The sequence below is a fragment of the Mobula hypostoma genome, unplaced genomic scaffold (assembly GCF_963921235.1).
Source record: "Mobula hypostoma unplaced genomic scaffold, sMobHyp1.1 scaffold_42, whole genome shotgun sequence".
Classification (NCBI taxonomy): Eukaryota; Metazoa; Chordata; class Chondrichthyes; order Myliobatiformes; family Myliobatidae; genus Mobula; species Mobula hypostoma.
The window spans coordinates 548,434-570,191 of NW_026948219.1; the positions used below are offsets into that span (position 1 = coordinate 548,434).

The 21,758-nt window shown below is 46.8% G+C and overlaps 2 protein-coding genes across 2 annotated transcripts in view; both read left to right on the forward strand.

Moving 5' to 3' along the window:
• The window catches only part of LOC134341929 (zinc finger protein 850-like), a 68,746-nt gene extending 53,446 nt beyond the window's left edge, over nucleotides 1–15,300 (forward strand). Inside the window, exon 3 of the transcript XR_010016905.1 lies at nucleotides 13,787–15,300. The gene's annotated coding sequence lies outside the window, so the exon portion shown is untranslated. The remainder of the gene's footprint in view (nucleotides 1–13,786) is intronic.
• LOC134341965 (probable G-protein coupled receptor 139) lies at nucleotides 5,953–8,407 on the forward strand. Its single transcript, XM_063039915.1, has 2 exons — nucleotides 5,953–6,019; nucleotides 7,497–8,407. The coding sequence occupies exons 1-2, from the start codon at nucleotides 5,953–5,955 to the stop codon at nucleotides 8,405–8,407; spliced, it is 978 nt and encodes a 325-aa protein (XP_062895985.1).
• Nucleotides 15,301–21,758: the final 6,458 nt, after the last annotated feature.

A 21,758-nucleotide genomic window follows, 5' to 3' on the forward strand; every position in this document is an offset into this window, starting at 1 on the left:
GACCCCGTAGTTTTTTACTTCTAAGAATTAGCAATCTGGTCCATTCTGTGTCTGGAGATCCCTTCAGGTCTTACCGATGTATACGGTAAGTTTGTAGTAAGCCATGACTCCGTGAAACACGGAAGGCAGCAATTTTCATTTCCCTCGATACAGCAATCTATCCATCAGTCCTGACCTCCTGGCATTGTACACTTGTTAAAAAGATGTCGGGTAAAAGAGGATTCCTTTATCTACATTACAGCTTAGCCAGGCATCCTTCCCTCCGCCTTCCCTGACGGCTATGGCGAAGTACATTCGGTTACTTAAAGTTATTGTACCCGCACCTTTAAGCGTGAAAGTTAAGCCAGCCGAATCCTTCAGTGGATCACGAAACCGTTATTTCATCAACACGGTTGGAAAATACCGTATATCTTCAGGGGAATTTGCAAGCTTCAGATTGTCGTGAAATTAGTTCAGAAGATGTACATTTCGAAGTTTTGTAAGATGCCCGCAAGGCGTCATCGTGTTTCACCAGCACAAACTCACACATAAGATGGTTTTCGAATTGAACAGCAGGCTTTGGAGGAGAAGCTGAAGAAATGAAGAGATGTGACAGACTTTCTGTTTGTGGTTATTGGAGAAGATGAGGATGTTTTCGATGTACAAGTCAACTTACCTGCGCAACATGTCTCGAAAGATCTAGTCAATGAAGGTTTTGGAAATGGCTGGACTTTTGGATTGGAAATGCACCAGCCAGTATTCACAGTTTTGCTTGTTGCCAGTGGATGTTATGAATGCTGTCTTCCACTGACAACCACTCCCTGCTCCACTACCCCCAGTCCTGGCGGATGCCCATCAAGTTGTATGCATGCCGCAGAATCAGTTATGTATGGACCCCACGGAGTGTTTTCGGTTTGCTGTCCATGAAGGACAGAGAGGAGCAGTTCCCAATGATGGCTTTGTTGAGCCCATGTTAGTAACTGCAGCCATGCACAGCTTGGAGATCTGGGTGGACGAATGAAGCCGCACTTTAGCGCTTCGACTATGTCGCCATTGATAATTTTGGTCTCAGAAAGAGAGAGGGAGATGACAGTGCCACGGTGAGGGGTGGTGCCCAGAAGCAGGTCGATTGTCATGTCTGTGGTTTCACAGGGTGTTTACTTTCCTTTACTGAAGGTGATGGCTAAGTTGTGACAGTCGCATGTGAGTTTGGTGAGGCCGATGTTATCTTCCGTTTCCATGGATTTATCGGACGATGACAACTAGGGTTGCTGGCAGCTGCCAGAGCAGGAGAGTCCCCAACTCGGCATCGTCTCGGATTACGAGGCGAAGTGAGTGTCTTGAGTGGGAGCCAGAGGTAGCCCAGGATGAGAGGAGTGTTGGGTTCGGAATTGATTGGAGTCGCCGTGCTCTACGATACTCATGTGCACATGCCGTGTGCGCGCTCTGGCGATCAGAGGTTGTAAAGGATCTTAATCTATATCAACAACGTGGCCAATGCAACATTTCCAATTGTGTTAATGACCCAACTTGATTCTATTTTGTATGGTGGTCATTTCAATAGGCTTCCGCGGGATAAAAGCAAACAAAGTGAGTGAAAGGAAGTGGTTCGTTCAGGACCACAGTGCCAAACGGCACGTGAAGTAATCCTCATTCGCACAAAATACAGGAATACCGACTAGATGTAACTGACAGCATACTGAGGTGCAGGGGTAGTTCGGAAAGCAAAAGTTGTTATATTTAGTGCCATGCAGTCATATCTACGGCTCATCTAATCCGCGCTGTCGGCCTTGTTTCATTGACCTTCGTCTGTTCCATAGCCCTCAGTTCCCCACCCATCCAGATATTTATCCAAACTGCACCGGGAGCAATTATTGGGTCGAAAATTAAAGACAGCTTAAGGCAATCACTTTGTTTTCTCAAACCCTGTCTGGAAATTGTGACAAATAGTGGCTCCATGCATCTGTAAAAATATTACACGGTCTTTGGAACAATATACTGATTCCCGCAATGGTGAGCTCTTCACTTTAATGGCAGACTGACATGAAGCATCCCACACATGTCAAATGTGAACTTCCCCAAACCAGCTTACAAGTTAACTCTCCGGAGGTTCTGCCTGTCATGTACATGCCGGCATCTCCCGGTAGATAGAGAGACGGATGGATAGATATACAGAAAGATAGGTAGGTTGGTAGATAGATAGATAGATAGATAGATGGATAGATGGATAGATAGATAGATGGATAGATAGATAGATAGATAGATAGATAGATAGATAGATAGATGGATGGATAGATAGATAGATAGATAGATAGATAGATAGATAGATAGATAGATAGATAGATAGATAGATAGACAGACAGACAGACAGACCGACAGACAGAGGAGCTAGACAAGCTAAAATGTTCTTGCCACCTGTTCGCAGTAATGGAGGTTCTTACTCAGAGATGTCTTAATCAGAGCGACTACAAGTGACACATTGAGTATTTTTTTTTTCGTTTTGCTGAAAACTGAAAACATTTTCTGATAAACGGTAGGCCTGTAGAAGGAACAGGCTGAGGTCTGGTGGCCTGCGCTCACTGTTTCGCTGACCTGGCTGGATTGGTTTCAACAAGTCTGAGCTGGAAACGACAGAATACATCTCCGGGATAACAGGCGCATTTTCCAGGATATTAGCTTTCCTGGTGCTTGCGTGTTTGTGGACGGTTCGGAAATCCTGATGGGTGAGCAGACTGGTACTTACTCTGCATTTATAGCTCGGCCGCTTATGACAAAGTGCATTTTATCCCCGAAGGAATCTCGCATTTTTAAAGATGAGATTCACCTGCCATTACACCACGTCAACTAATGCCTCCACTTTATTCAGTTCCGTAGATCGGCCTGTTTTATCATTTGGCACCCATGACCCATTCTTTCTTCCAGCGTGAATCGCTTCTCAGATATTGTTTCAAGGTCTATAACAGAAACACCGACTAGCAGAACACGTCCTGTGAGACGGTCTGTGTGCAGAGGGAAAGGAATAAACACTGACCCTCGGAATTGGGTCAAGAGTGTAAGTGTACCAATTTCCAACATGGAGTTCGCGGGAGGTGAAAGATAGATTAGAACATGCAGCTTTATTCAGTCTCTGTGGGGCATAAAATACTGATTGCTCTTTAGAGAGATATTGCACTGGGGCGAGAAGGGGACATAGGCATCACCATGGAAACAACGAGAGCGCGGTTCAGTCGCTGAAGAGCAAACAGATATCACAGTTCATTCCCGAGGCGTCCAGTTGCAAGATGAGATGCCGTTGTTCTCATTTATGTTCTCCCTCACCATGGCGATGGAGAAGTCTGCAGACAGAGAGAAAAGTCCGAATGCCAGTGGATAAGCATTGAGGCGTGATAACATGGGAGCTCAGCATCAACCACGTGGATTTCGCGCTGGTATTCCGCAGTCAGAGAAACCAAATTCCGTTGTTTATATTTTCCCCTCTAGTTACGTGGAAACTGTAGTTAGGCAGTTAGCTATTTCGCTGAGTGTTTTCCGTACATCAGAATAAAACAAAGGATGCCAGCATTTTACGCTAACTTAGGCTAAAACGTACACTTCCCCTAAACCTTCGTCCTTCTCTTTAGACGCACCTGATACAGACCACAACGGAACCACAACAGAAGTAATACATGTCACCAGTAATTGTTAACATTATCTGTGTTGCACCTCCTCCTCCTCCGCGTCAAGAAGAGAATGGTAACTTCTCCTCTGATGTCTGATATTTCCCTTGTTCAGCGACTTCCTGGTGAAACCCCTCGGCATCGGCTCCACGAGAAACACATCCTTCTACCCATGGGGACCAGAAAAGCTCTCTAATCAGACCAATGTTATACAATGTTGCACCAGGACCTCTCCCGTCAATGAAGGCAGGTCTTCGGAATGTGTTAAACACACCCTTAATCATTCTCCGTCCCCACCTTCATTGATGGTAGAACATCCATTTCCTTGTCCTTCTCTACATAAACATTGTCGCGAATCCCGCAAGTCTTTGTGAATATCCCACCCTACTCATCCATGGAAGGTAATCACGACGCAACTGGACTGACCCTACCTGCCCTTCACTGACCATTTGACAAACTGAACAATTTCATATCATAACCATTCGCTTACTACTGAAACGCGGACCTAGACACGTGAAATGTTCTTCTTGCTTGATATTCAGTTCAGACCATTCAGTACATGAGTGCATCCGGGTAGCAGGCCAGGAAACGAACAGACAGACAACGTTGCATTATATGTACGGTGCAAGTACAGTTCAGATGGTCTGATACATCAATCCGACTGTCCACCTCTCGATCAAGAACACTACCGATTTAGCGCATCTGCAAAACAATTGACGTTGTTGGTAAAAAAAAGTAAGGAATGCAAATGCTCTGTCTGTTAAAATATTTGCACCAATCCGAGGACCATGTGTCCGGTGATTAAATTACTTTGCTTTATACTGCGAACTTTGATGCCATCTGCTTTACCATGTGAGGGACCACATCAATTTGATGCACACACAGAATGCTGGAATAACCCGGCAGTCCGGCTAACATCTATGAAAATGAATAAATAGTCGGTGTTTCGGGGTGAGATATTCCTCAAAGCCGGAAAGGAAAGAGATAGCTGTTTCATCAATAGCAATCCTGAAACGGAGAGTTGAAGCTAAGAACGTTTCAGAATTACATTCACTGACCCTCAGGGATCTGTACTGGGTCCAATGTTGTTTGTCATATATGTTAATGATCTGGATGATAGGGTGGTAAATTATATTAGTAAGTATTCAGATGATACTAAGATAGGAGGTGTTGTGGATTATGAGGTAGGTTTTCAAATCTTGCAGAGAGATTTGGATCAGTTAGAAGAATGGGCTGAAAGATGGCAGATGGAGTTTAATGCTGATAAATGTGAGGTGCTACATTTTGGTAGGACTAATCAAAATAGGACATACATGGTAAATGGTAGGGCATTGAAGAATGCAGTAGAACAGAGTGATCTAGGAATAATGGTGCATAGTTCCCTGAAGGTGGAATCTCATGTGGATAGGGTGGTGAAGAAAACTTTTGGTAAGCTGGCCTTTATAAATCAGAGCATTGAGTATAGGAGTTGGGATGTAATGTTCAAATTGTATAAGGCATTGGTAAGGCAAAATTTGGAGTATTGTGTACAGTTCTGCTCATCGAATTATAGGAAGGATGTCAATAAAATTGAAAGAGTACAGAGGAGGTTTACTAAAATGTTTCCTGGGTTTCATCTCCTAAGTTACAGAGAAAGGTTGAACAAGTTGGGTCTTTACTCTTTGGAGCGTAGAAGGTTGAGGGGGGACTTGATAGAGGTATTTAAAATTATGAGGGGGATAGATAGAGTTGATGTGGATAGGCTTTTTCCATTGAGAATGGGGGAGATTCAAACAAGAGGACATGAGTTGAGAGTTAAAGGGCAAAAGTTTAGGGGTAACATGAGGGGGAACTGCTTTACTCAGAGAGTGGTAGCTGTGTGGAACGAGCTTCCAGCAGAAGTGGTTGAGGCAGGATCGACGTTGTCGTTTAAGGTTAGATCGGACAGATATATGGACAGGAAAGGAATGGAGGGTTATGGGCTGAGTGCAGGTCGGTGGGACTAGGTGAGAGTAAGAGTTCGACACGAACTAGAAGGGCCGAGATGGCCTGTTTCCGTGCTGTAATTGTTATATGACTTCTATGACTGTCATTTCTTCGTCTTTGAGATTTTGTAATTTCTTGTCAATCTATCCACACCTCATCACAATTGGGAACTTACTCGAATGACATCATGTTTATTTTTACCCCAGCTGTTTGAAGACACGTCAGCCTTGTGTAGTATTGAATATTCAGTGTGCTGGAGCGGGTATAAATGAATGAGCGTGGAGATTCATCAGCTCAGAGTTTCTTCAGCGAGATCGCGAGCAGCTGGAAGACAGGCTGAATCTCACACAGCATGCTTGAATTATTCTACAATGTGAGAAAGATATATTACTTGTTCGTTTCTATCGTTGGTGTTCCTGGTAAGAACATGGATAAACTAACATACGGTGCTCTGTGTGCGCGGTCTTTAGACTCGTTCAGTTACCGACAGCGTTGTGATGTCGGTGTATCAGTGAGTGCGGTGCAGATATTGTGACAAAACTCTGTTTTCCTTCAGACGTTCCCTTACAGTTTAATCCGTGGCCTCGGCTGAAAATAAACCAGCAGTTGAAACAGATATAGAGTGGAAGATCGGGAAGATGGATTAATTTTGTGAATTCATGACAGGCAGTTTTGATCTATCGATATAAAGTAAACCCCGATAATCCAGCGCGCTCGGCACCTTTAGGAGCTATTTGCTGTCATTCCATACCCAAGTGTAACATTCTTTAATTTGAAATGTAAATGCATTGCACCGTGTTTTTATGAAATTACTCCAAGTTTGAAGGGAACGCGGGAAGGCGATCGCCGGTGAGATTCAGGGGAAAGGTAGACATCTCTTATGACTTAAACTCCAAACCATCGGGAGCTGCAAAGATTCAGGTGAAGGATTATGCGCGTTGTAGCGCACCAGGGTTTGTTTCCATATATTGTGAAGTGAAGCGGGATTTCAGAGCAAACAACATTTTCCGTTAGCAGTCAGAGCGGGTGAGGTTCGTGCGATTCCCTGCTCCGGAACAATAAGCTTCGAAGCATTTAGCATTACGCTGCTGTGACTTGAGGCGATGCTTTGAAGTCGATATTGTCTTTGTTTTAGAAATTAGATGTTTTAAGCACTAACAAGCAACATATCTAAAACTTCATCTGGTCAGACAGAATATTTAAAAGCCAAAATCGGAGCTTTCTGATCGGACACATTGACACCCATCTGAAAGGAATGGGCGAAAGAACCCCGACCAGAATTACTTGTGGAAATTAAAAGAAGCGAGCCAGCCGCAGCCCCTGTGGGCGGGTGACAAACGGGAGTCGTGGGGAAATGAAGAATATCTAACGAAACAACTAAATTTGCTTTGAAACTTGTCAGTGGAGAGAGGTCGAGGGGGGTGGCTGGCTTCTCCGTACGCGGAGAGAGTCAGAGCGTAGGTGACGGGAACGCGGCAGTCACCCTCGCGGAGAAAGCTGACGAGGTATCCAGGCTTTACACATCCGTCAAAATGGAGATTTATGCTGCAGACACACAATGCTGGAAGAACTCATCAGGTCAGGCAGCATCTATAGTAACAATACAGTCGACGATCCGGGCCAAGGCACTTCAGCAGGTGTGGGTCGCGTGGATTTCCAGCAAATACAGAATTTCTCTTGGTTGTTTTGGAGATTTATATTGATTTATTTTGTCAACTTCGGCGAACAGTTGACAATGCTTCCAGTAGCGAGCGCCGCACCGTTTTACGCCTGTTAAAAGTCTAGAAATGAGTTCTCTGCAACCGTTTATTGATCTCAAATTCCAGTTAATGTCTGCACTGAGACCCCTGGACCGGCCAGACATACATTTTCTCATTCTTTTTGTGTTCCCTTCAGTGAACTTAGTGGCGATTGTGATCCTGTCCCGGGGAAAGTGCGGTCTCTCGACCTGCACCACTCGCTACCTGGTGGCCATGGCAACGGCGGATCTACTGACCATCACCTTTCAGGTCATATTGTGGCGGATCAGTTATTATTACTTCCCCGGGACTTTCCTGGACATCACCCCCGTGTGCAGTGTGATCTGTGTCCTGGGACAGGCAGCCACTGACTGTTCTGTCTGGTTCACCGTCACTTTTACATTTGATCGGTTTGTCGCCATCTGTTGTCAGAAGGGGAAAACAATGTATTGCTCAGGGAGAATCGCGGCAGCGGTTCTGATAACAAGCGGCGTTTTGTTCTGCTTTAAAAATGTGCCCACCTTTTTTATATTTCTTCCTGTTAACGTGATTGACAATATACCCTGGGACTGTATTCGAAAGCCGGCCTACTTTGAGGATCCCGGGTGGGTGGGATTTAGATGGTTTTCTACCGTTCTAACACCATTACTCCCGTTCGTGTTAATACTACTGTTCAACGCTCTGACAGTCAGACACATTTTGGTGACTAGTCGCGTCCGTAAGGGGCTGAGGGGTCAGAGCAAGGAGGAGAACCGCAGTGACCCGGAGATGGAGAGCAGGAGGAGGTCTGTGATCTTACTTCTCTCCATCTCCGGAAGCTTCATCATCCTGTGGTCGGTGAGTGTTGCCGAATTCCTTTATAACACCATCGCCGGGTTGGATCAGAATAATTACAACGATTCGGAATACACAGTTGAACACTCCGGATACATGCTGATGATGTTAAGTTGCTGTACAAACACTTTTATTTATGGGGTAACTCAGTTGAAATTCAGAGAGCAGTTCATCAGCGCAGTGAAATATCCGCTCACGGCAATTATTCACCTAATATATAAACAAAACTTCTAAGTTCTTCTCGGAGGCGGTCGCGGTGTTTCCCATCTTGACGTTACAGAACTGGCGGTCACCGGAAAACGTGGCAGCTGCGAGAATAAAAGTTGTTTACCGCCCGAGGGAGACACAGCTCGGAAACATATGCCATTCGGCACCAGCATCCCACGAAGTAACGCTCCTACCAATTAATAAACGCATCCTACCTTTTATTTTTTAAATTTTCTTTCACTATATTTCGGTTGTCACCGCCACACCACTTTCCATAACAAATCCCGCCCTCCAGTGCAAATACGCACCGGTCGAGTGAACGAAAAGCCGTTGCACTCGGTGACGGAGAGGAAACGGCGCAGCTGGAGCCCAGCGGAAACACTGTCGTCAGCAGCAGAACCGGGGCAATTCACACTCAGCGCTCCGGTCAAACTGACCCCCTGCCGGCAACGCCACTTGTCTCTTCAGGTAAATCCGGTCCATCTGAATTCCATCCATTGTCTGACCCTCCACTGTTGTAAAGCTCCTCTACAGTAGTTCCCTGGCTTCTTTCTGTCTTACATTGCGACACAACATTGTCTATCTTCCATCGTTTTAATTCATTACTGTTTGATAAGGAGGGCACAAAGATCGCTTCCAAGGGCACAACAGTCTGTGCTTTGTTTCCCCAGAGGATAGAGGAGGCGAGGATATTAGGGTATTCATGAAGAACACCAGAAATTCAATCCTTCTAATGTTGAACTGCTCTCACATACAATGGACCCCTCCAGTGAACTCACAATGTCCGTCTCACGTGTAATTGTCGATAAGGTGCATTTATTTAACAGTTCGACCATTTCCTGCGTTTCTACAGATAGATCACCATTTATGCGGACGGTCTCTATTCCCTGCAGCCACACTTTTAAAATCAATCGTTTCGGTTTCTCTTTGATCTTTTCAGTAAGGAGTATTTCTTGACCAACCCTTGTCCTACTCAGGCACTGTCATGTTCCTTACACTGAACAAGGAACTGATTGATCCCGGCCGCGTATATCCGGCAGATACCTTATCTCCGTATTGTTCCTGATATTACCCTTAATGGCCATTGTAAAAAGAGTTTGCCTGCTTATTCCACTGCTCCCCTTTACTCTAACCTGAGCATTCTGACACCCCTGTCTTCTCGAAAGCTTCACACTTGTGCGGCGTCATTTACTAATGTAACAATTGCAACTTCCTGCCTTATGTCACCAGAATTAGTGTTCGAAATATTTAGGTCTTTGACTTCAACGTCTGTTCCATCTTTTCCCTCTAACAACCTGTGAACGATTAGAGTGATGGTCATTGGTCACAAATGAGCCCCCACGGACACATAAGCCACGGGGACAGTCTCATTCCCTCACAAGTGATCGAGGGTCACCGTCTGATTTTCATAATCATGTTCATCTTACTTGACAAAGCATTCCTGGGGGCTCATAACACATTGTTACCAATCCAAACAGCTGGCACTTGGGCTGTCTCGGGCAGTATTTAAGAAGATCAACTCACGAAGTATTACACCCTATTATTATTCGTATACCTATCTGTGAATTCCTCCAAATTTTCCCCTCTACATCGAGCTAACGATTGAGTGCCCTGTTGTGTTGTCATTGTGATCATCCCTTCCGTATTTCTGACTTGTTCCCCAATTACGTCACTGGGTCCCATCCTTTGTGACGTACGTACTTCCTGTGAACTACCGCCAGTGACGCAACTACCGTCCATTTCACCTCCATCAGAGCAATGGTGCAGCGGAGAGCCGAGCTGCCCGTCTCACCATCCGCCAGCCACGCTTGTACAGTCATTTTTACACAACTGCTAGTTTCTCATTCCCCTGCTCCGAGTTCCTGTGCCTCTCCGCCATTACTTCCTGTTTTAATGTAGTTGCACTCCGACACTTTGCATAGTTCTGCTCTGCGCTGCTCGCTTACCTGTTTCGTATTCCGTCCTCCGGAAGTCTCAGCAAAATCACCAGCTGGAAAAGTCGCAAATTTAAGGGGTTTCGCTGATCAAAGTGACGCAGCGATGAAATAAATGACGCAGTAGTAAAGTGAATTCGTTACAAATCGGACAGTGAGATAATAGTTTGTAAAGCTGATTGCAAACCCTGCCTCTGTCTTGAAATACAGTCCACCAAAAGGCAAGTGTTCACTAAATAACCGATGATTTCAATGAATGTGGGGCGGTAAGACATGAGACTATTACAGTCAGATTAGATGAAATCATTACCACGGATATACTGGTAACGATGATACACTGGTAACTTTATAAAGACACGGGCGCCTGTGTGTTTGCTTCTCCTGAACTGCTGGTGACTTGAAACGGAGCGGAACTTCCAGTGGCGTCGGAGGAGCGCACGGTAGTTGTAGTTCTCTACTCCAGTCACAGGGAACCTTGGGGTGTTTGTGTTTTTTGGCCTTCTTGCTGTGATAAGTTTTCACACTTGCCGGAAAGATTGGAAAAATAGCTGGCTTTATTTCATACATCGGGAATCGGTTAAAAGAAAAAAAAATGCAAAGATTGGATGGAAATATGTGATTGCGATTGTGTTCCAATAAGCAAAAGCAGACAAAGATACTTTCGAACAATTAAGATAGAATAAACAGATCAAACAATAAATAAGTGATTTTATTTATTAACGCAAACACGAGGAATTCTGCAGATACTGGAAATTCAAGCAACACACATAAAAGTTGCTGGTGAACGGAGCAGACCAGGCAGCATCTCTAGGAAGAGGTACAGTCGACGTTTCAGGCCGAGACCCTTCATCAGAACTAACTGAAAGAAGAGCTAGTCAGAGATTTGAAAGTGGGAGGGGGCGGGGGAGATCCGAAAAGATGGAGAAGACAGGTGGGGGACGGATGGAGGGATTATATTTATTTCAAACTTTATACATCGTTGATTTACATATACTGTGCATACAGTACATTAATTTGTCGCCGCGCTGGGAACAACACCCTGGTGTCAGAACGTGCTGGGTGGCGATGTCTTCGTCGTTTCAATTTCAATTTAAAATCATAGAAGCATATAACACTACTGCGGAAAATAGACGATTCGGCCCGGCTAGTCTGTGCTGAACTGTTACTCTGGCTAATCCTATCGATCTGAAACCACACCAAAGCCAACCATAACCTACTAATTCATATATTGATACCTGGGGATACAGAACCCGCATCCTCTTGTAAGTTGTTACATATTCCCACCACCATCGGATGAAGACGTTCCCCATCATGTTCCACAGAACAGATAAAATAAAAATCTACAGCACATTCCAGAACCTTCGGCCCACAATGTGGTGCCGACCATGTAACCTACTAGAGACACTGCCTAGAATTTCCCAAGCGCATAGCTCTCTAGTTTTTAAAGCTCCGTGTACTTATCTCAGAGGCTCTTAAAAGACCCTATTGTATCCGCTTCCACCACCGCCGCAGGCCGTGCATTCCCCGCACCCACCACTCTGGTGTGAAAGAAAAATACCCCGGAAATCCCCTCGATACCTATTTCTAAACACACTGAAACTATGTCCCCTCCTGTTAGCCATTTCAGTCCTCGGGCAAAAGAAGCCCCTCGCTATCAATGCCTCTCATCATCTTATACACCTCTGTCAGGTCGCCTCTCATCCTCCGTCGCTCCAAGGAGAAAAGGCCAAGTTCACCCAACAGTTTTCATAACGTAAGACCTTCAATCCTGGCAACATCATTGTGAATCCCCTATGCGCTATCTCTCTCTCTCTCTCCCTCTCTCTCTCTCTCTCTCTCTCTCTCTCTCTCTCTCTCTCTCTCTCTCTCTCTCTCTCTCTCTCTCTCTCTCTCTCTCTCTCTCTCTCCTCTCTCTCTCTCTCTCTCTCTCTCTCTCTCTCTCTCTCTCTCTTTCTCTCTCTCTGTTTCTAATTTATCATGCTGATTGCGTTGGTCTTTTATAAGTATGTTTATTTGTGTTTGATTTGTGTGTGTGTGTGTGTGTGTGTGTTAACCACTTGGTTCTGCATTGCCACAAGAAACCCTTTGTTTCTGGGAAGTCTCCAACTTTTACCCGGACGTTCAACGGTTCCCTGTGGAAATCCAGTCTGCGCAGATCGTGGGGGGAGGAGTCTTCCATCATGGGTCATGCTCTTCCATTGGATTTTTTTTTCAATGCTCATAATTACTTCTTTACTTCTGAATTGTGCTCTCATTTCAGTTCAGTGGTTTGTACTTCTTATCAGAATTGCCTGTGGTCGCGTCGAATGCTGAATACGGTTTTCGTTGATGAAAATATATTGTCAGAAGTTGTACCTGACTGTCGTTGTATCATCAGTAAGTGTTTAATGTCTGTTATTCCTCGACCCTCTTCTATAATAAATAGAGTTAATCTAAGCGAATTCGAATATACATTTTTAACCTAAAAATCCCATTTTAATTTTTACTATTTTTTTTTAATTTCCAGATCTGTTGCGGATATTATGACAAAATGATGCGTTAATATGGGTGTAGTGAAAGTGTGTATCGCCTTTGTTGTATGTTTACTGTTGAGCTGCGTTTAACAGATTTTCTGAAACCTTGAAGTAAATTCTGTCAAAAGGTTTTCCCTTATGAAGCTATGATCTGTTTTCATTGACTGTTGATATACCAGATATTTACTCCCCATATTCGTCCATCGGTTGTGTTGTATCCCGCTGCTGCGGCTTATATTCTATTAGCTCGGTTGCACCTTTCTGTATGTTAAATTCTCGACACTCATCCAGTCCAAAGTTCATAATTATAACGTTCGAAAATAGTACTGCTATTTGAATTAGTTGTTTTCTCTTCATTGATGAAGGAGCAAATAATTTCAAATCAACCATGTATAGAAAGGGTATTAAAGTATAATCGACTCCATTGTTTCTGAATTGATGTCAATTTTCGTCCGATTCAGTAAATTAGATTGCGGGTGTAAAACGGGAGAGAGCCACAGTGGATTTACACAGTCGCCCGGGAAAAAAACACCTTGGTTTATTTTGATAATGGTGGTTGTTCTATTTTGTTTGTTCGATACAGTAATTACAGTACGCTAATGCTTCATCACATGTTGAAAGAATTTCTCAAGGACTGGGTGCAGTTTATATATTTTAAGAGCGTCTATTCTCCATGAGTGTGGGGCAAGTCAAATGCCTTTGTCAGTCAATATAGCAACAGGAAAGCTTTCTTATTTTCCGCCGGATATGATTTAGAATTACGGAATCTATTATCGTTTGTTCTTTACATGTTTTCGCACTATTACCGCATCCTTTATGCACTTCTGTAAGTATATTGCGGTTGACTAAATGAGTAGTGATCAGTTGCGAGATGCATAATGTTACAATTCTATATATAGAGTAGCTAGTAAACAAGTAATAACGAGCTATTGATGCATCATTTGTGATTTCCCCTTTAGGTTGGATATTTTCACCTGCGTTGCCTGAGCAGTCGGTGCCCAGCGCTGGAGCCTGCGGATGTGGGAGGTGTCTGAGCAGTCGGGGCGACGTTTCAACGAAACAATGGTCCCCGAGTGGGATTAATGCCATTACTTGTGTGTTTGAGCATTTATTTTGAGGCTGTAAACTGCTCTTTCGACCAAAGTAACTGAGAGTCAGACTGCAGGAAAAGTGACGTACGTTGGACTCAGTATTAGTGACGGCCGATACTGCTGGCGTCGTCTCCATGGCGACAGACATTATGAGTTGATATCAGATAAAATGAACAAAGACAAGCCTCTATCAGGAACAGTGTATGAAGCGTCACATCCAGAGGGAAGAGTGGATGGAGCGTCACCTCCACCGGGAATAATTGATGAAAGGTCAAATCCTCCAAGAGCAATGGATATAGGGACACAGCACCGGGAGACAAAGATGGGTCGTCACCTCACCGGGTTCCATGGATGGAAGGGTAACTTCCATCGGCAAAATTGGATGTCTGGTCACCCCACCCCCTCCACAGGGATCAATGACGTTGGGTCATCCCCACCGGGTACATTGGACTGATGGTCAGCCCGGCGGGATCAATGGATTGTTGGTCACTCACACAAGGAACATTGGATGGAGGTTCAACACCATACGGACCAATGGCTGAGGCTTCACTACCACCGGGAACAATTAATGCAGGTTCAACACCACATAGATCAACGGCTGATGCTTCACAACCACCGGGAACAATGAACGGAGTTTCTGAGCCACTGGATGGACGGGTGATGGTCACCACTACAATAGATGTAGTGTCAACCTCCTGGTACAAGGGTCGGTTGGTCACACTTAACGGGAAGAATGGATGCAATGCCACCATCATCAGACATTATAGATATTAGAGAATTGCTGTAATTTGTAACCCTGATTGGTAATATACTTTATCTTATCGGGAGTTGAAGGGATTTGGCATGTCAACAAATACACTCAAAAACATCTATAGTGGTACCGTGGAGAGCATTCTGACAGTCTGCATCACTGGTATGGAGGGGCTACTGCACAGGACCGATAGAAGACGCAGCAGGTTGTAAATCCAGTCAGCTCCATCTTGGGGACGAAGATGTACCCAGGACTACGAAGTACCCAGGACATGTTTAGGGAGCGGTGTCTCAGAAAGGCAGCGTCCATCATTAAGGACCTCCAGCTCCCAGGGAATGCCCTTTTCTCACTGTTACCATCAGGGAGGAGGTACAGAAGCCTGAAGGCACACACTCAGCGATTCAGGAACAACATCTTCCCCTCTGCCATCCGATTGCTAAATGGACATTGAAGCATTGGACACCACCTAGCTTTTTTTTTTAATATACAGTGTTTGCATACTTTAAAAAAATCCCCTCTATACGTAATTGATATACTTGTTTATTTATTATGTTTTTCATGTATTATTATTATTTTCCCTCTCTCTGCTAGATTATGTATTGCATTGAACTGCTGCTGGTAATTTAACAAATTTCACGTCACATGCCGGTGATCATAAACCTGCTTCTGATTCTGATTCTATTGTTTTCAATTGTGGACACAGAATCGCTGTATCTGGGGACTGAGGAGAAAGTGGAAACTCTTCATTGTCACTGAGAGTTCAGAGTATCCGAAAGAGGGCAGTGTGGAGGGAGAGTCACTGAGAGGACGGAGTCTCCGACAGAGGGCAGTGTAGGGGGAGAGTCACTGAGAGGACGGGGTCTCCAACAGAGGGCAGTGTGGGAGAAGGGTCACTGAGAGGACGGAGTCTCCAACAGAGGGCAGTGTTGCGGGGGGGAGAGTCACTGAGAGGATGGGGTCTCCGACAGATGGCAGTGTGGAGGGAGAGTCACTGAGAGGACGGAGTCTCTGACAGAGGGCAGTGTGGGGGGATGGAGTCACTGAGAGGACGGGATCTCCGACAGAGGGCAGTGTGGAGGGAGAGTCACTGAGAGGACGGGGTCTCCGACAGAGGGCAGTGTGGGGGGATGGAGTCACTGAGAGGACGGAGTCTCCGACAGAGGGCAGTGTGGGGGGGGAGGGTCACTGAGAGGACGGGGTCTCCGACAGAGGGCAGTGTGGGGGGAGAGTCACTGTTCCCGGAGACTGCAGGATGATGTCATTCACCCGGCACATTGACCTGGGGAATAAGAATTCCGTCACCGATGGAAGTGGATATACAGTTTCACGTTCCCAGACGTGCGGTCGAAGGGGAGTGACAACGCTTACTGTATGGACATCGTAGCTATACGGTCCGTCGATATTCAGCCAGCTGCGTCACCTTAGGGAAGAGAGGATAGAAGTCGGGAGAAGCGGGTCTGACTGTGATCAGGTTTGTGCTTCCTTAGGAGGTTGCTCTGTTAATGAACCGGAGTACTGAAATGAACGGATATTTCACCACGCTTTTCACCTGCTCCCGGAATCTGGACTGAGTGGCGGCGTAAATGAATGTGTTCGTGCAGCAGCTGAAGTTCCTTAGCAAACATCCGGCATAGGCGAAAATAATTTCCGAATCATACCCTGTGTTCCTATCCCGGTGTTGTGATAACAGATAAATTCTGCAACATTCGTCAGCTACAGGAGGATGAAGCTGCCGGAGAGGGTGAAGAGTAAAATCACAGGCCTCTTCCCGCTCTCCATCTCCGGGTCAAAGCTGTTTCCCCCCTTGCTCTGACCCCTCAGACCCCTCCGGACCCGACTGACCACTGAAATGTGAGACTGTCAGAGCGTTGAGCAGCAGAATCCCCCCGAATGGGAAGAACAGAGTTTAAATGATGTCAAACCAGTCATACGCCACCCACGCCGGTTCAGTGAAGTAACTTGGCTTCGGATAATACAACCATGGTATGTTGTTAGTGTAGTAGAGTGAGCCGGTTTTCAGACAGAACAGACCGCTAGATGGCGCTGGAACCACGGCCGCCGCTCTCCCCGGGCAGTACTTTGTTTTCAGTTTCTGACAGCAAATGGCAACAAACCGATCGGAGGTGAAAGTGACGGTGAACCAGACGGAACAGTTCACGGCAACGCGGGACAGGACACGGAGAACAGTGCACACAGAGGCGACGTTCAGGAAACAAACGGGAAAATAGTGATTATTGAGTTGATACAAAACGACCTCAGTGATAATGACCAGTAGATCCCCCGCTGCCATTCCCACCGGGTACCGTGTGGTGCAGGAGAGACCGCACTTTCCCCGGGACAGGATGACAACCGCCACTAAATTCACTGGAGAAAGAGAAACGAATGACATAAAAATATGATTCGCAATCAGGCACCCCCAACTTAATCGTCCTCCACTATCCATCAAGGGTAAGGTTGAGTTACTGTTAACCTCAGATTCACAGCTATCGGAATCCAATGATTCAACAATCACGAGCATTAAGGAGTTTCGTCTGATATCCGTCGTGAGCAGTGTATTTATTCTTCTGAAATTTTGCCTCATCGGCCTCGACTGCACGGTGCAGGATACATATTCCCTGCACCCAGACAGTCAATCATAGAATCATAGAACTCTACAGCGCATTACAGGCCCTTCGGCCCACAATGTTGTGCCGACCATGTGGATTCAGATGGAGATTATCTGCAATATTTGTAAATCTTTTATCTTGCTCAGTGTGAATGAATGCTCAGGTCATTGTTTGAATGAAGCAGCTTGGTGACAGGGCGTTCAGTCCACGTAATCCAATCCCCGTCACAGTCCCGCCACATCAGAGGCCAAGAGGGTGAACATTCCTCTATTGCGAGTAGGCATTTCTTAAGCAAGGAGCACAAGTTGCACGCGATACAACAATTTTTGCCTCATAATGTCGAGACGAAGCTGGAGTAGGAAAACATTACTCTGACAGTGGGATAAAAGTTACTTGCTGAGAATATCAACTGACCATCTCTGAATCTAACTGGCTGCCCTATTTACACGTGAACAGTGGACAGTGTTGCAAGTGACCTGAGAATTGGCACACGAGGAATTTCCAGTATATTATGCAAATCGCTATTTTGGTAGCATTTCGTTTCCCTACATTCCTTTTGTCCACGTTATTTTTTTTTAATTGCCATGAATTTTCACAGACATCGAGATTCATCAAATTGCATTGGATCATCCTGGCGTCCTGATAATTCTCCACATCGCCAAATTTCACCTGGCCAGGAAAAATAAAACCAGCCCTCATCATTCCCAAATCGCCCAATTTCACTCAGCCAGGAACGTCAGAAAAAAAAAACGTCCACTAATTCTCCACATCGCCCAATTTCACATCGCCTGGAATGCCAGAAAAAAATAAAACCCGTCCTCATAATTCTCACATCAACTAATTTCACCTCGCGGGAACAATAAAACCCGACCTCATAATACCCCACATCACCCAATTTCACCTCACCGGGATAAACAGCCAAGGGAATTACTCCTTGGGACCCATTATGTTCATTCCGAAACTACAAAGAGCAAAACAGCTGATTCGCCTGATGGATGAAATCGACAGATGGATGTGGAGAGGATGTTTCCTATAGTGCGGGAGTCTAGGACCAGAGGACACAGATGGCGTGGATGTGGAGAGGATGTTCCTTATAGTGGAGGAGTCTAGGATCAGAAGGCACAGAGAGAGTGGATGTGGAGAGGATGTTTACTGTGTTGGGCTTGTCTAAGTCCAGAGCACACAGCCTCAGACTTCCACTTAGAACAGAGATGAGGAGGAATTTATTTTGCAAATGGCTGGTGAATCTGTGGATTTCATTACCACGGGCGGCTGTGGAGACAAAGTCGTTGGGTATACTTAAGTGGAGGTTGATAAATTCTTGATTAGTTATCGGGTTAAGGGTTACGGGGAGAAGGCATGAGAATGGTGTCGAGAGGGAGTGTAAATCAGCCACGGTGGAATTGCCCAATTCTTCTCCTATGTCTTATGGTCTAACCTGGAGTTTCAGGCAGGCTTTCAGGCTCAGTAGAGAGAGTAACTGGGCGATTCAGGGAGAATTGGGGGGTAAGAGTGCGGCCAATATTACAGACTATTAAGGAAGAGGTTACAGGCGTCTGTCACAGGGTGATATTGCAGGGACTTCAAAGATCAGGAGGCGGAGAATTGTGGATGAGAAAGCAGATTCGCGGGGTGTTCAGAGGACTCAGAGCAGGGGGATTTTAGAGCAGATAAGGAATGCCTAGACGACGCAGCTGGGGAGATATTAGAGTGGATTCAGAGAGGGTTGAGGGGGCAAAATGGGAGAGATATTCGAGTGATGGAGTGTTTAATGTTGACTGTTAAGAGCAAGATCCTTCACAGTGTCGCTGAGCAGAGAGACCTTGCAATCCAAGTTCATGGCTCCTCGAAAGCGGCGACAAAGGTCGATTAGGTGGTTATGAAGGCCTACGGGATCCTTGCTTGTATTAGTCGAGGCTTTGAGTTCAAAATTCAGGAGGTTATATTGCAACCTTATCAAACTCTGGTTAGGCCACACCTGGAGTATTGTGTACAGTTCTGATCGTCCCACCACAGGAAAATGCTGAGGCTTCGGAGAGGCTGCAGTCTAGGTTCACCAGGACGCTGCCCGGTTTAGAGGGCATGTGCTCTCAGGAGGGGCCGGGTAAACTTGGGTCGGTTTTCCGGAGCGCCGGAGGCCGAGGGGAGATCTGATAGAAGTTTATAAGATTATGAGAGGCGTAGATAGAGTGGACGGAGTGTATCTGTTTCCCAGGGTTGAAATGTCTAATCCCAGAGGGCAGGCATCGAAGGTGAGAGGGGGTAGGTTCAAGAGGGATGTGAGGATAAATATTTTACTCTGTGAGTGGTGGTCCTGCAATGCTTTGATGGTGGAGGCAAATACATTAGAGGCTTTTAGGAGATGTTTGGATAGGAACGTGGATGTAAGGAAGATGAAGGGATAAGGACGGTGTAGAGAGGAGGGATTAGTGTTTGGGTGTTTTTGATCTGCTTTTTAGCTGGGTCAGCACAACATTGTGGGCCGAATGGCCTGTTCCTGTGCTGTACTGGTCTATGTTCTATGATCTATGACACGGGGAGGGGAATATAAGATGGATTGAGGGAGGATTTAACGGACAGTAACCAGTCAAAACCCTCTTCTTCCTCCCCCAGCCTCTCTCCATGACGCCGATCCCGGCGAAGGCGGACACGCCGATCCTGGTGACGGAGCCGCTGTGCCAGATCCCGGGGTTTCCGCCGTCCTACGCCAGCGCGCAGCTCCCGCCGGGGACCTACCTGATCCCCGGCCTCGGGGGAGAGGCGGCCGAGGCGGAGAGGGAGGCGACCAGGAGGAAGCTGAGAAACCTGGCGGTGGCTGGGCCAGGGATCCGCCGCGGGTTTCTGCCGATATCGGGGGGAGGGAAGGGATAAACCCCACCGTTCACGAAGGGTGTACTACCCTCGGATAAAAAGGACCCTCCGTCCCTCGACACTCCCCATCATTTACAGTGTTTGTCCTACCTTCATACACCGAGGTCCCTCCGTCCCTCGACACCCCCCACCGTTCACGGTGCGTGTCCGACTCTCATACGCTGAGGTCCCCCTGTACTGAATGGATGAAAAATTGATGACTGTGGGCATTTTGTGGACACAAGGGATGAGAGTCGGCCCTACTTTGTAGCCGAATGATCTGCACTATTTGCTGCTCTGTCTTCCCCCTCTCACCCCCTCTATCTCACTCTGTCCCCACTCTTTCCCCCTCTCTGCCACCATCCCCACCTTCTCCTTCTCACCCACTACCCCTCTTTCCCGCCTCTCCTTCACCTCTCTCTCCCACCATCCCTCTCTCCTCACCTCCCTACCGCCCTCCCCCTCCCTTTCGCTCTCCTCTTGCGCACGTCTCAACCCCTCCCTCCCCCCTCTCTCCCTCCGCTCTCTCTCACCCCTTCTCCCTGTCTCCCCCCCTCCCTCTCTCTGCCCCGCAGTTCGGACAAATGGCCTCGGGGATCTCCAGCGCTCTGCTCGGCCTGCGCATCCTCTTCACCGCCCGCTGGCCGCTGGGTCACACCATGCTGATCGGCGCCCCCTGGCGGACCGGCGTCACTGTGAGTGCGGCTCCCCTCGGGCAGAGCCGGGTCTGCGGGGAGGGGGCGGCAACGAGGGACTGTGTGTGGGAAAGGGGCGGAGGGGGAGGTGAGGGGCGATAGGGAGGGAGGGCTGAGGAAAAGGATAAGGAGAGGGAGCGTGGTGAGTTGTGAGAGGCCGCGAGGAGGGCAGGAGGAGGGAGTTGTATCTGTTCAGAATTGCGAGTCTGACACTACAGTTCCCGGTCTCCTTATCCCACACCGGGAGCTTTACCATACACCTTTCGTGTTTTCTCTCTCTCTCTCACTCTCTCTCTCTCTCTCTCTCTCTCTCTCTCTCTCTCTCTCTCTCTTCTTCCCCCTCTCTCTCCTTCTGCTTTCTCTCTCCTTCCCCCTCTCTCTCTCCTCTCCCTTCGCTCTCTCTCCTTCCCCTTTCTCACTGACTCCTTCACCCCTTCTCTCTGTCTCTCCTTCCCCTCTACTCTCTCTCTTTTCCTCTCACTACTTGCCCCTCTTCTCTCCCTCCCTCCCCCTCTCTCTTTCCCCCTCTCTTTATCCCCCATCGCCGTGTCTCTCACCCGCCATCTCTCACATTTCTGTTCCTCCTCTTCCTCCCTCTCTCTCCGACTGTTCCCTCTCTCTCTTTCCCCTCCCTTTTCCCTGATCTCCATCTCTCCCCCTTTTCTTCATCCCTCCTCTACACCTTCTCCCTCTGCCTCTGTCCGCTCCTGTCTTTTCTCTCTCGGCCCTCTCACGCTCCCCGTCTCTCTCTCCCCCTCTGGGTCTCCCCGTCTCGCCTCCATTTTCACTTCCCCTGTCTCTCCCCTATCTCTTTCCCACTTCTCTTTCCATCCCTGGGACGACCAACCCGCATCTCCCTTTCCACTCTCTCTCTCCCCCCTTCCCACTCGCTGCCATCCTTTTCAACTTTTCCCCTTCATCCTCGTCCCCGTCACTCG

Coding starts and splice junctions, on each gene's coding strand:
- LOC134341965 (XM_063039915.1), top strand. CDS start 5,953: ATGCTTGAATTATTCTACAATGTGAGAAAGATATATTACTTGTTCGTT. Junction 6,020..7,496: donor TTCTATCGTTGGTGTTCCTG/GTAAGAACATGG, acceptor TGTTCCCTTCAG/TGAACTTAGTGGCGATTGTG.